At 46.7% G+C, this 15,334-nt stretch overlaps 1 protein-coding gene across 1 annotated transcript in view; it reads left to right on the forward strand.

The window, feature by feature from the left end:
* Positions 1-5,317: 5,317 nt before the first annotated feature.
* Positions 5,318-15,334, forward strand: part of RTP4 (receptor transporter protein 4) — a 61,220-nt gene continuing 51,203 nt past the window's right edge. The window contains exon 1 of the mRNA XM_019667903.1: positions 5,318-5,519. Coding sequence (XP_019523448.1) covers positions 5,365-5,519 — 155 coding nt within the window. The 5' untranslated portion in view covers positions 5,318-5,364. The remainder of the gene's footprint in view (positions 5,520-15,334) is intronic.

Below are 15,334 nucleotides of genomic sequence, written 5' to 3' on the forward strand. Positions count from 1 at the left end.
TGGTGCTTTAGATACATGAGACAATGAAGAAAAATTAAGCTGCTCTTTGTCTTGGTTGGGGTTCTTCCAAAAGCACAGCCTGAGACAAGAACTTGGTGCAGGAAACTATTGTGAGAGGTAATTCCTGAGGGCAGGAGCAAGGTATTAGGTAAAGTGAGTCAGGGATGGAAGAAAAGCCAATTATAGGTATAGTGTTAGCCTGTTTCTGTGTGTGGAGAGGCAGGGTGGTTAAAGACATTGCTGTTACACGTCTTCACCACAGCCTTGGAACAAAGCCTGGAGAGTTCTGACTCTGGCTTTCATTCCACCTGTGATGACAAGGAGGAAGTAGCTATTAAGAATGGGTTTCAGGGCCAGCAGAGTGGCTCAGTTGGTTAAGTTAGCTTAATGGCGCAAGCTCTGAGCAACAGCCCTGCCGGTTGGATTCCCACATGGGTCAGTGATGCAGCACCCAAGCTGAGCTGCTGCTGAGTTGCCAACAGGTGACAGGGCTCAGCTGGTGAGAGCATATGCTCCTAGCAACAAGACTGCTGTTTGATGGTGGGTTACGCCTGCCCGCAACTAAGACTGAACTCAGCACCTTGAGCTGAACTGCCACTGATGGCTCAGTGAATAGAGCATGCACTCTTAATAACAAGGCTGCTCTTAATAACAAGGTTCGACTCCCGCATGGAATGGTGGCTACGCCCAACCACAACTAAGATTGTAACACAGCACCTTGAGCTTAGAGGCCACGAATTACCAACGGGCAGCCAGATGGTCCAGATGGTGACTGGCGCCCTCCACAACTAAGATTGAAGAACAACAACTTGGCTGGTCCCCCTCCCCAATTCTCCAACACTGTTCCTCTCCCCCAATTAAAAATAATAAATAAATAAATACATAAATACATAAATAAATAAACAAACAAATAAATAAAAAATAAAAAGAATGGTTCTCAGAAGTTCTCATTTGCAGGTGGCTCTGATGGACTAGGCAGCCTGGGGTTGGTTACCCTCCTCTCTGAGGCTGAGCTTTCTTTAAACTCACAGAATGTCTTTCTACCCAAAAATTATCCAAATGGATGTCTATGGAAGCAAACCCCAGCATTCCAGATAAACTGTGAAGCCTGAAGCGAAGCAGGTTTTCAAGAAAACTGTGAAACCAATTGCCCCTTTGAAAATTTGTGAGGTTTTGTTTCAGCTCTTTTGATTTGACACAGTTCTTCTGTTTCTTTCTAAGAGGTTTATTTTATTGTGCTTTTAATGCTATCTTTGCCCTCCAGAATGGTGTTCTAAGCAGGCCAAGCCTAGGTTTGAGCAGCTGCTGGCTCTGGACTTCACAATCCATTTCACTTCTTACAAGGTAGTTGGCTATCAAAACAGAAGTTGTATTTGTGTCCTAGGGGAGAGCTGGCCTCTCCCAAGGGGGTGCATGAAGTGGGGCTGGGGGCTAGATAACAAAGGTGTGCTAGGAATGTATTTCTCCGCCTGGTCTGGATTTTTCAGTGACTGTTCCGCTCTCCGAGTCCTTATACACATGCTTATTTGTAGTTTTGTTTTTCACTATAATTTTTTGTGCTATAATTTTTAAAGAATATCTATTTATAATTTTATTTTTCTGTATGTCCAACGTGTTTTAAAAAGATTTTAGGGTAAATTACAAAGAAACATACAACAGAGCAACAACAACAACAACAAAATAGCAAAAACTTCTATGTGCTTACTAAGTGCCAATAACTACTTTTAGACTCATTCAATCCTCACAGCAGTCCTGTGAGGTGGATAGTATTATTAGCCCCACTTTTCTAGATGGTGAAACTGAGGCACAGATAAGTTAAAGAACTTGCCCAAGGCCACCAAAGTGGTAAGTGGTGGAACTAAAACTCAACCAGGGAGGCTGGCTCCATATCTGTACTCTTAACTAAAAGGATGAGCTGAGAAAAAAAGTGAGATGTGGGGAAATGACGGCAGATGCTCATTTATGTATCTGTCTTTTTTGCTAGACTGTGCTTTGCCTGAGAATAAGGACTAGCAGATTACAGGGATTCAATACATGTGTTCTTTGATTGTTTCAAGACAACTGTCTAATTCTATAATACTTCCCCTTAACACTGCTGGTTCCCTGTAATAAGTAGTTGTGATTACTCATACTGTGCAGTAGTGAGGAGTAGAACTAGCCCCTTCCATTACATTTCAGAACACGTGATCTCAACACCTCCTTGACCCTCCAGGCTGACCTTATGCTGAGAAGTAGTTCCAACTCAGGTAGTGGTCCTTCCTAGGCTGTGCTCAGGGAACCCATCTCAGATAACACAACCCTTAGAGGAGCAGCATGAAGATCCCCACTCAGATTCCCCAAAATAGCTCCCTGTGCCTCCTGCCATCAACAGTCCATTCTTTCTTTAGACATGCTCGTTATTTCATGGGATTTAGGGTAGCATCAGAAATTTAAGTCTTGGCTCTGCCACCTATTAGACAGATCATCTCAGGGGCTGAGAGGTGAAGATATGTCTGGCATCATCAACACTGCAGGGGATCCTAGTCCAGAATTCATTTCTTCCTCCTCTGAAGTCTTGAAGCAGGAGAAATGGACTTAGATTAGGGAGCATCCAGCCTCATTATTCCCCAGATCTATCACCTTAAAATTCCCTGTATCTGTTCTCCATATACCTCTAGAGCTTATGCCAACTAGTTGAAGAGATGCTTAAATACATTTCTTGTTTCTTGTTTCTCTCCTTTAATCAAACCAAGTTCCTTCATCCCCTACTATCCCCAAGCTAACGTAACTATAGAAATAAATCATCAAGTGGATAATGACTGTAGACAGAGCTTTTATCTTCTCTCTCAGTCTCACCCTCTCAATCCCTTTCACTGATGTCTACGGGATCCCCAAGAAGAACACACCTTTTTCTGTTAAGCTTTATGCTAGGCTTGTTTGTGAAAGGTCATGTGATATTCTAAAAATGGGTGCCTACCTAAGATTATGAAACTGGATTTTAGCTCTAGTATTGCAAATCTATCTTGGCTTTGGTTTCTGCCACTTGTAAAAAAAGGAAGATGGACGATGAGAGGAACGGCAAAAAAGTTGCATCTACCCATCAGTTGGTGGTAACTACTGAGAACCCTGTGACAAAAGGAATTCTGAAGTCATACCCAGACCCAGAGAGAAAGGCACAAGCATTGATTAGCAAGGCCTGTTTGGGCAAGAACTGGGAAGAACCATCACTTGCCATCCCAGGATTAGATAATCCTGTAGATTCAGCCCAGCTCTGAATTGCTGAGAATCTAAATTTTTCCATGTCCCCTTTTTCAGAATTGACCCGTGCTTTGTTGCTTTGGGGAATCCTTTCTCTATTTATACTGTCTTTTAGGGAACTCTTTAATCTATGATAAAGCACCAACCATGGATGAAAGCTTAGAGGTCACTACCATTACATTGTGTGATTGGGGTAAGTCACTTCCACAGCTTGGTTCTCAGTGACATGGGAAGAGAGGTCACAAGGTATCTATGGTCTCTTCCAAATACTGAGTTCCATGGATCCATTATCTTGGAGTCACAATGCTGTGGCACAAAGAAACAAGTGACTTACAGCGGATCAGTGGGATTTGAAAAGGTCTGTACTTTCCTTCTCTTTCTTCTTCTTCTTTGTTGTGGTGGGGAAGGTAATGGGCCTTTTCCAGCCCTCAGATCTCAGATCACACCTGTAGTCTACTCCCTCCCCTGAAAATTGGACCAGGCTGGCCTGGAGCAGTTGTGTGTATTAAAGGAAACACACAAAGAAGAGGCAGAGAGGCAGGGAGTGCAATGGATCAGTTAGGTCTACATTTTGGGGAAAAAAGACTATTCGAGGAGTCAGGAGGCAGGGCATATGGCCATGCACTGAAGATAAAGGATAAAAAGTATGGACGTGGGCTCTTAGACCTAGCAGAAAGTAGAAGAAAGGTGGGGGAAAGGGCTTATGTATGGTTGGGGCAGGTGAGCAGAGCTCAGAGATGATGGGGCATGGGATGTCTGGGTTCTGATCCGGTATTGACACTAATTTGCTGTGTGACCTTGGGCTTGAGAACTTTCCTCTGAGTCTCAGCTTTCTTATGTATAATAGAGAAAATAAGAACAGTTGATTCCTAAGGGCTTTCTGGTTCTAATATTCTGTGGGTCCAATTCCAAGTCCCTATAATTGTCTGTGTAGACAAGAGTTCCCTATATTGTCTGTGTCAAGATAGGTGCCCTCCATGTGTAAAGTTCTAAAAGCAGAGCGTTTGTATAGAACAGACTATCCTGGGAGGGAGGGTGTCTCTGCCTCCCAAACAGAGCATGCTAGAGTCTCAGAAGCCTGAGAAGACAGGCTGCTCCTATCAGGGACCCAGTAACTGTAGTGGGGCTTCCCAGGACATAAGCATGTTACTTGTCTCATCTCCCCCATTTGAATTTAAACTCCAGAGGAACAGAGCCTGCTTATTAGAATCTCAGACTCTTTTGAGTTAGAAGTTACTTTAAAGGGCATCTGGTCCCAATCTTCACCCCATGAATTGGGAATTTTCTCCATCCTTCCACCAAAATATGGCTCCCACGCCTGCTTGAATACTGCCCCCAAGATAATTTACATAGCCAATGGCAGAGTTAAATAATCCTTTCATTCAGCTTAGTGCCTGCCCCAGGACCCAGAAAATCTCACTAGATCAAACCACTAGGTCAGGATTTCAAGATGGTTCCTCTAAAACTAGCTTCAGAGTGCCAGCCTGCAATGTGAAACACTATTTTAAGCTTCTTCTCAGGGAGGGAGGTGGGTGGAGACATCCCAGGATTGGGAGTCACACAGGTCAGAGTTCAAATCTCACCTATGCTGTTTACTAGCTGGGTGGCTTTGAGCAAGGTACCCCAGCTCTCTGGGATGCTCACCTACAAAATGCCAGTAATAATCCCCCTCAGGGAACTATGGTGAAGATTTATCAGGTGCATGAAATGAGTGTTGTGCACACGCTCCCCCTAGCTCACACCATAGGGTGTGAGCACCCATGGGGACAGGAACTGTTTCTTAGTCAATGGTACGTGCCCTAGTGCTTAGTGCTGAGCATAGTGCTTTGCTAGGTGTGAAAATAGGAGAATAATGAAATAAAAACTAACTTGTAGGTGCTCCCAAAATCTAGAACAGAGCTCTGTACTCAGACATACCTTAGCAAGACGTATTCACAAACTAGCAAAAATCTGCTGTCTCCTGTCCTCGGAAGAAAGACTTGTTTGTATACTCAGTCTAAAACGGAAGTTTAAAAAAAGAGCCGATGTGTGTCTAGGAATAGAAACTGAAACTGTTTTTTTCACTTGCAGGCATCAAGTGAGACTAACAGCAACTCACTAAACGTGGACTCCCAGCTGCAGGAGAAAATGGTTGTGGATATTGGGACATGGGAGCAGATATTTCAAGAACTGTTCCAGGAGGTGAAACCCCGGGCCAGATGGACCCTGAAGTTGAATAAGGATCTTCAGCCAGACTGTGTGGCCCAAGGGTGGAAGCAATACCAGCAGAATGCATTTGGCAGGTAGGTGAGAGTTTGCCTGGCAATAGACCTTCCTGGGAAAAGAGGCTCAGCTTAACATTGATTGATTCCTTTGAGAGCTTGTTAAAAGAATAAATGTCAGCAGGCTTCCCGCCCACCATTATTTTTGTGGTTACAGTGTTGTTCTTTAGGATCTAAATAAGACTCCAAGCCTCTATTTTTCTGAACAGCAGGAAGTTTCTTCTTTTATTAGGTTTCCTCTCTAAAAATTTCTGGAAATCCCAAAGGAATGCTTTATGTTCCACGAATTTGTCCTCCTATTCCCTCACCACCTCCTTTGTTCCGGACTGCCTCTATCTGGCTAGCGTCTTTTGCTATGTCGCCTGTCGGTCCTGACTGGCTTCCCCAGGCTGCAGTGATCCTGCTAGCTTGCTTGTTCAGCATCAGTCTGGGACTGGGGCCTTTCTTTAAAGCCCAAGAGCTGACGACGGCAACGCAATCACTTTGAATGTTACTTTAGTGAAGGGCCTGGGGATAATAGGAGGGAACGATGCTGCAAGAAGGAAAATCTGAAACCTAGTTCCGGGAGGCCCAAAGTGGTGGCCCTCCCTTACTGGCCATCTCCCACTTTAACCCCCAGCGAGCCTCCAAGTTTCAGGAACCAGCTTCCTTGCCCATGTCAGGGGGGAATTGCTGACCTGGTCTGTAAAGTACTGTCCCCCCTGAAGGCCAGCTCAGCCATGCAGTAACAGGTGCACACCCCGCATCCTGCTTGGCGCGAAACCCAGCGGGAAATACATCATCCATATCCTGCTTGGCACAAGTACAAATTTCCCGTTGCCGTTGCCCCCAGCCGTTGCCACTGGTTACTTACTTCCCCCTATAAAACACTAGACCCTTCCCTCTCACGGCCTCAGCCCGGCAGGTTAATACACTTGCTTGCTTGAATATCGGTGTCTCTCGCCCCCTCTCTCCTCGGCAAACCTTTCATTTTGGTGCCAAAACCCGGGAGGGGCAAGACCAGGAAAGTGCTGGGTCGCCCTTACCCTCCTCTCCCTCCCCCGGGCTCGATCCACTCTCTGGTCTTCCTCCCAGACTTGCCCGGGAGACACCCGCAGGGGATTTCTCGCTTCCATTGCTGACCTCGCAGACATCAGTAGGCTAGTCCACATCTCCTATTTGGGTGAGTGTGGATGCCCTCCTCTCGTTCGGGTCTCCTGCTCTCTGTCTCCGCTCCTCAGTCCAAGATCTAGCGCTAGGCCAGAAGACTCCCTCGGCCCACGGGCCCTGACCCTCTCAGTCTGGGGACGCCCACCCTGAGAGATGTCTCTGGCACCGACCGGAGTAGGATATCAGAGGGTGGGACGCCTCCTCCCTTCATCCTCTTCCCAGCGGGGATTTCTGCCTTCACCCTTCTCTTACGTCTAACTCCCACCACGGGCGCCTCCTCGTCTCTCCCGCCTAAGGGCATGCCCATAGGCTGCCTTTTGCGCAGTCTAGATGTCCTCGGCCTGCGGAATGAAACTCAGCCTAAACGCTTCATTTTCTTTTGCAACACTGCCTGGCGTCGATATAAATTAGATCATGGATCTTAATGGCCCGAAAACGGACCCTTGGCTATAACACACTCAGGGATCTAGATAACTTATGTCATCGCAATGGAAAGTGGTCAGAGATCCCCTATTTTCAAGCTTTCTTTCGCTCCGATCCCATCCCTCCCTCTGCCAATCCTGTTCCACCTTCCAGATACTTCCAGCGCAGACCAAACCTCCCCCCTCCATCCCACTGCACCCCCTCCTTGCGCGCCTGCACTTTCTCTTTCTCCTCCAACCTCCTCCTCCACCGATAATTCAGACTCTGAAATCTCAGGGCTTCAGGCGTGGTGTCCCCAGCAAGACACGACTTCCCTTCCAGGCCCTCCTTGCCCCGCACTCACCCGCTTTTGTGCGCACCTTGCTCTGCTCCTTCTGCTCCGGGAGGTGGCTGGAGCAGAGGGCATGATCACAGTCCATGTCCCATTTTCTCTCTCTGATTTTTCCCCGTCTCACTGAGGCTCTTCAGAAATACAAGGGTAGACCCCTCATCTCCGGAAGGAGTCATTGCCCTTAACACTCATTTTGTCTCACAGTCAGCTCCAGACATCCGGAAAAACCTCAAAAAGGCTGAAGAAGGCCCTCAAACCCCTCAACGGGACCTTTTAGCCCTGGCCTTCAAGATCTTTCACAATCAGGACTAAAGTGCAAACTAGAAAAGGCCCGCAGAGATCAGGCAAAATGCCAGCTGCTGGCAGCGGCTATCAGGGGCTCCGACCGACCGAAAGGGAGCTCCTAACAGGGCACAAGGTCCGTCACCAAGGGGCCCACAGAAAGCCCCCACCACCACCACCACCATGTTTCAAGTGCGGCAAAGAGGGACACTGGGCAAGAGCTTGCCCCAGTCTGCAGCCCCCGCCCGGACCCTGTCTTTCCTGCTGTAAGTGGGGACATTGGAAGGTTGACTGTCCTTCCCAGGGAAGAGGCGTTTCCCTTCCCACCTCCCCCCCACACCACCCCAGGATGACGAGTCTCATCTCGCCCTGCCGAGCTTACTCGGCCTTACCGCAGAAGACTGATGGTGCCCAGGGCCCCCCGGCCCCATCTCCCATCACCACCTCGGAGCCCAGGGTAACACTTCTGGTGGCACGTAAGCCAGTCTCCTTTTTGATAGATACAGGGGCCACCTTTTCTACGCTACCTGAATTTTCGGGCCCCATGCACCCCTCTGAGGTCTCTGTTGTGTGTGTTGATGGCCTAATATCTCAGCCTCTCTCACCCCCCTTACTGTCGTGCACCATTTTTAACATTCTATTTTCATACTCCTTCCTGATCCTTCCCCGATGTCCCACTCCTGTACTAGGAAGGGACCTCCTTTCCAAGTTTAAGGCCTCACTCTCCTTCCAACTCCCAAACCCAGAGCCAGCCTTACCCCTCCTTCTCAATCTTATCCTCTCCTCATCTCCCCTCCAACCTCCTCTGCCCTCTTCAGAAGTCAATCCCCTCATTTGGGATACCTTGACTCCTTCTGTCACCAAACACCATCCTCCCATAAGGATTCAGCTTCTCGACCCCTCTAAATTCCTAAACCAGCCACAATACCCCATTTCCCTCCCCTATCAAAAGGGACTCAAACCTATTATTGACAAGTTTCTTGCTCAAGGCCTCCTAAGACCAACCCATTCTCCTTAGCTCACCCGCTCTACCAGGCTGCTAAGAGTCCCCTTTCAGAGCCCTAAAACCATGCTGTCAACATTGTCCCAGCCTTCAGAGCTCTTCAACAAGCTTTCCTCTTTGTCCCTGCCCTCTCCCTCCCAGACTTGTCTAAGCCTTTTCTTCTCTATGTAACCAAAAGACAGGGCATTGCCCTAGGAGTACTAGGCCAAAACAAGGGGCCAACCTTTGGGCCTGTAGCCTACCTGTCAAAACAGCTAGACGACACAGTGAAAGGATGGCCCACCTGTCTATGCGCCCTGGTGGCAGCTGCCCTTTTAGCTCAGGAAAGTAGAAAATTAACCTTTGGATAAGATACCACTATCTATTGCCCTCACAACCTACAGGACCTCCTTTCCTACAAAATGATGAGCTACCTATCACCATCAAGAGTACAGCAGTTTCACACCATATTCATAGAAACGCCCAACTTCAAGGTAGACAGAAGCCCTCCTCTCAATCCGGCGACCCTTCTTCCTGACCCCTCAAACTCTCTCACACATTCCTGTGTAGAAATCCTAGAACATCTAAACCCCATTTTCCTAACATTGTAGCAGAACACCTCCCAGACCCAGCTCTCATCTGGTTCATCGACGGGAACTCCACCACTCAGGATGGCACAAAAACAGCAGGGTATGACGTCATCTCCCTTACAAACACTGTAGAGGCAAACCCCCTCCCCAGACGGACTACCTCACAGAAGTCGGAATTGATTGCTCTCACTCGAGCCCTAACTCTGGCCAAAGGGAAAAGGCCAGTATCTACACTGATTCCAAATATGCTTACCATATCTTGCACTCTCATGCAGCCATCTGGCAGGAACAAGTGTTCCTATCCACAAAAGGGTCCCCCATCACAAATACCCCTCTCATTCTCCATCTCCTCCAAGAGGCCCATCTTCCTGACAGGGCTGGAGTCATACATTGTAAGGGACACAAAAAAGGAAGGGACCTCAGCTCAGTAGGTAACAACATGGCAGATGAAGAGGCAAAACAAGCCTCTCAGTCCCCTGCCCCAGCTACCCAACTCCTTGTCGTGCCACAAACACAGCCCCACTACTCCCCATCTGAACAGGAACATCTCGGCCCAAGGGGCCATCCTCCATGGAGACTGGCTCCTCTCCAGTAGGCGATATATCCTCCCCCAAGCCCAAGCTAGGGAGATCCTAGCAGTCATTCATCAAACCTCCCACATCGGGTTCAAGCCTCTATACCATCTTCTAAGGCCTCTACTAACCTGTCGACATTTTCCTACCCTTCTTTGTGAAATCACTGATGCCTGCACTATCTGTTCCATTGTCTCCCCACAAGGGGCCATCTGGCCTCCATCCTTTCCCACACACAAGCTACAGGGACACCTCCCGGGAGAGGATTGGCAAACAGATTTCACACATATGCCTCCTGTCAGGAAAACAAGATCCCTACTAACCATGGTAGATACCTTTTCAGGGTGGGTAGAAGCCTTCCCCACCACCTCGGAGAAGGCCTCTGAGGTCACCAAGGTCTTACTACATAACATTATTCCCCGTTTTGGGTTACTGCACTCCCTTCAGTCAGATGACGGCCCTGCCTTCCCAAATAACCCAACAGTTATCTGAGGCTTTGAACATCCAATGGAGGCTTCACATCCCCTACAGGCAACAGTCCTCAGGAAAAGTAGCAAAGGCAAACAGTATCATCAAAGCCCAGCTAACCAAACTCAGTCTGGAGGTGAAGAGACCCTGGATTGACCTCTTGCCCATAGCTCTCTCCAGTCTGCACCAGCCCTTGCGCCCCTACCTTTCTGAGCCCCTTGAAGCTTATATATGGTAGGTCTTTTCTGTTAAGAAACATCCCTAACCAGACATCTCCCTTGGGCGACTACCTACCAAACCTAAGTTTGATTAGACAACTTCTTAGGGGACATGTGGACCAGGCTCTCCCTCGGCCCCATGAAGGCCCTCACCCCACTTCCCTCTTCTCTGGGGACTGGGTCTTCCTTAAGGTTTTTCACCCTACCGACCTCCAACCGAAATGGACAGGGCCCGTCCAGGTCCTAATAACAACTCCTACTGCTGCCAAAATATTGGGTCATCCCTCTTGGCTTCTTCCTCTAATAGGATCTCTAACATTCTTGTTTCTACTCCTAGCTTTTGGCCCCTGCCTGCTATGCCTTCTTACACGCTTCCTGCAGGACCGACTCCAGGCTTTCACCAACAACACAGTTCAAGATATGATGCTACACGGTGATTATTAATGCTTGTCATCCACCTCAGAGCCTGGCAGTACCCCTAACTCCAGCCCCTACCTCTGCTCTGACATCACCCCCTCTCAGCAGGAAGCAGCTCCAGAAGAGAGATGCAACGTCCATATTTCTTAAAAATCATATCATAAAAAGGCTGGAATGTAAGGTACTGTTCCCCCTGAAGGCCAGCTCAGCCATGCAGTAACGGGTGCACACCCGCATCCTGCTTGGCGCGAAACCCAGCGGGAAATACATCATCCATATCCTGCTTGGCACAAGTACAAATTTCCCTTTGCCGTTGCCCCCAGCCGTTATCACCAGCCATTGCCACCGGTTACTTACTTCCCCCTATAAAACACTAGACCCTTCCCTTTGTCGTGGCTAATGCCTCTCACGGCCTCAGCCCGGCAGGTTAATGAACTTGCTTGCTTGAATATCGGTGTCTCTCGCCCCCTCTCTCCTCGATGTACCTTTCATGGACAGCTAAGTCTTTTCTTTTGACATGGTACACAGGCAACTTCACTCTACTTTCCACCTTACCTATTATCCTGCTTCAGGTATCTTCTATCCTGCCTCAGGTATCCTGCCTCAGGTATCTTCTGCTCCATTCCTTATGGACTATGAGTGGTGTCATGCACTTGCAGACTTCTATTCCCTTGTCCATGATTTCTGCCTGTTAGGCAGACCCTTTCCTCCCTCCCACCCTATTCCTCCTTCAAGGGCCAACTCAAGTGCCACCTCCTCTTAAAGCATTCTCTGGTCTTCCTAGGCAGAGCAAGTGTCCCTTCTTTTCCATTCCCATAACATAGTGGTGTGTTATATATACACATTTATTTATAATACATTTCTAAATAACATTTATATATCAGATATTATAGATTATCTGATATATATATATATATATAGTATTTTTACTATATATACTATATATAGTAAAAATACTATATTTTTTACTTTAAATTTTTAAAAATACTATATTTTTAAAAATACTATATTTTTTACTATAAATTTTTACTATATATTATATACTATATATATATAGTATTTTTAGGGCAGAACCTATTATTTAAATGGAGCCCCTGGGGCTCTGTAGAACAGTTTTCAAGGCACTGGCCCAAACCCACGTAGCCGTCATTCTGTTCTGCTTTGTAAACCAGTGAGCTGCGTACGTGTCTCTTTCCACACCAGCCAGAGCTCCTTTAGGCAATCTTCCAAACAGGGGTTGCTTATTCTCTGGTTCAGATCAATTGATTTGATAGTCATTCTCAGACTGGAAAAGAAACCTACCAGCATACCTTTGGAAAAATGTCAACCGGTTTTTGAAAAGCATTTTGTAGTTTACAAACTGCTTTTACGTACACTATCTCATTTAATGATGACAATATAATTCTTGAATATTTTTTATTTGATGGATATAAAAATTGAGGCTTAAAGTAGGGAAGTGCTTTTTCCAAGGTTCCCCTGATGTAAACTATGGACTGGGGTATCCCGTTAAAGTATTATGGCCCAGGTCCTAAGTCAGTTTCTCTAAGGGACAAGACTAACCATGTTGCTCATTAGTTGTATAGTAGGTAGATAACCAAGGTTGGTTTTAAAAGGCCTGGCATTGGAAGCATGATTCTACTACTATTTACCTTGTATGTTCTTGAGCAAGTTGTATATCCCTTTATTACTCAGTTTTCTCATCTGGATATTGGGCTCAATGATGCCTATGTCAGAGGGGGGCTTTAAAAATGAAATGGAATAATATTGTAAAGCACCAAATACAATGTCTGCCTCAAAATAAGTACAGTAAGTTCCCTTTATCTGCGGTTTCATTTTTTGTGATTTTAGTTACCCGCATTCAACTGTGGTCCAAAAATATTAAATGAAAAATTCCAGTAATAAACAATTCATAAGTTTTAAATTGCGTGCCATTCTGAGTAGCCTGATGAAATCTCATGCAGTCTCACTAATCCACCTGGGACATGAATCATCTTTTGTGTAGCCTATCCACACTATATACCCTCCCTGCCCATTAGTAACTTAGCAGCCCGCTCAGTTATCAGATTGACTGTCATGGTATCGCAGAGCTTTTGTTCAAGTAACCCTTATTTTACTTCCTCTTGTCCCAGAAGCATAAGAGTAATGATGCTGGCAATTCAGATATACCAAAGAGAAGCCGTAAAGTGCTTCCTTTAAGTGAAAAGGTGAAAGCCCTCGACTTAACTAGGAAATAAAAGACATTTGTGTGCTGAAGTTGCTAAGATCTATGGTACAAATGAATCTTCTATCCATGAAATTGTGAAGAAAAAAAAGGAATCTGTGCTAGTTTTGCTTTTGCATCTCAAACTGCAAAACTTATGGCCACAGTGCATGATAAGTGCTAAGATAAGATGGAAAAGGCATTACATTTTTGGGTGGAAGACAAAAGCAGAAAGCATATTCCAATTGAAGTGTTGCACTAGAAAGCATTGAGCCCATAATGGAGACTTTAGCAAAGGATCCCTGAATCGAGGGATACCAAGCTATTTCCTGCAAATCAAGGATGATTCCACAAATTCAGGTGTAGGTTTGGGTTGAAAAACATAAAAATTACTGAAGAGTATTGTTATAATTGTTCTAGTTTGTTATTAGTTATTGTTAATTTCTTACTGTGCCCAATTTATAAATTAAACTTCATCATAAATATGTATGTATAGGGAAAAAAAAGTATAGTGTTCAGTACCATCCACAATTTCAAGCATCCACTGGGGGTCCCATATCCTAGATAAGAGACTACTGTACCTTATAAGAGTTTTCTGTGACCATTGTGAGGACCAACTTTTGCTGGCAGCTGGAAGAAATGTTTTTTCCCTCTGAGGCATCTAGAGATGTTTTACTGGCAAACAGGCAGACTTGAAACCAAGTATGGGTGGAAGCTTAGTGGGTCACAGGAAAAAGCTGTATTTGAAACACAGTCTCTCTTATTTTTATTTGTCAATTTGTCAATATCACATGAACTTTCTCAAATTGAAAGGGATCTTAGAGGCCAAGGCCAGGACAATTTCCCTCAGGTCAGTAATCAGCTGAGAAACAATGGGCTTCTTCCTTCTGTTTGCAGGTTCCAGTGTTCCTCATGCAAGCGAAATTGGGCTTCCGCTAAAGTACAGATCCTATGTCACATGCACCTGGAGTCCTGGAAGTCCCAGGGCCAGGTGCTTATGAGAATCTTTGCTCAGAGGTGCCGGAGGTGTTCCAAATCTCGATTTGAAAAGCCTGAGTTCTCCCAAGAGAATACCATGAGGATTTTGAACAACTTGGTGAAGCGTATTTGGGAGAGATACTATGAAAACAGCAGGAAGTTTCGCGAGATGCCAATGATCCTGGAGGTACCTTTGGAAGGGTCCCATGACATGGCCAATTGCGAGGCCTGTATTCTTGGCCACTGTATGAAGAGCTTACAAAACTGTGTGATAAAACCATCCATATCCCCTCTCCCCTACATGGAGATTGGGAGCCCCTCAGCTCACGTTGATAACAAGTTCAGCCAAAGCCAAGCCAGAAAACAGTCAGCTGATGCAAAGGAAACTCAGGGGAGTGGGTATTCTTGTGGGCATAACAGGTCAGGACCCAGCTATGCCACAGCTGGGACCCGAGTGCCTAGGACATTTTCTCAGTCCAAATCAGAGACAGGCCAAAAACTGACACCAGGGGCAGACCAGCAGGCTGCATGGGTAACAGGGCCACAGCCCACCCAAGTAGCAAAATCACTTCCCCCAGGGTGGACCGACCTACAGTCCACACGAGCAGTAGGCCCATTACCTTCAGGGTGGGTAGACTCACAATCCACCCTGAGGACAGGACCACAGGTCCCACGGAGGATATACTCTCAGGGTCTAAGGTGGGCAGGCCAACAGTCAACACAGGAGGCAAGCTCACAAGCCACACAAGGGACAGGTCAATGGTCATCAAAGGAGACATCCTCACAAGTCAAACAAGGGACAGGCCAACAGTTGAAAATGAAGACATCCTCACAAGCCACACAAGGGGCAGGCCAAGGATTGACAAAGGGGATATCCTCACAAGCCACAACAGAGCCAGGCCAAGGAATGACAAAGGGGACATCCTCACAAGCCACACGAGAGCCAGGCCAACGGCCCACAAAGGGGACACCCTCACAAGCCACACAAGAGCCAGGCCAAAGATCAACAAAGGGGACACCCTCACAAGCCACACAAGAGCCAGGCCAAAGATCAACAAAGGGGACATCCTCACAAGCCAAACCAGAGCCAGGCCAAGGATTGACAAAGGAGACACCCTCACAAGTCACACCAGAGCCAGGCCAACGATCAACAAAGGGGACACCCTCGCAAGCCACACAAGGAGCAGGCCAACGATCAACAAAGGGGACACCCTCACAAGCCACAC

The sequence above is a fragment of the Hipposideros armiger genome, unplaced genomic scaffold, assembly GCF_001890085.2.
Source record: "Hipposideros armiger isolate ML-2016 unplaced genomic scaffold, ASM189008v1 scaffold_14, whole genome shotgun sequence".
Lineage (NCBI taxonomy): Eukaryota > Metazoa > Chordata > Mammalia > Chiroptera > Hipposideridae > Hipposideros > Hipposideros armiger.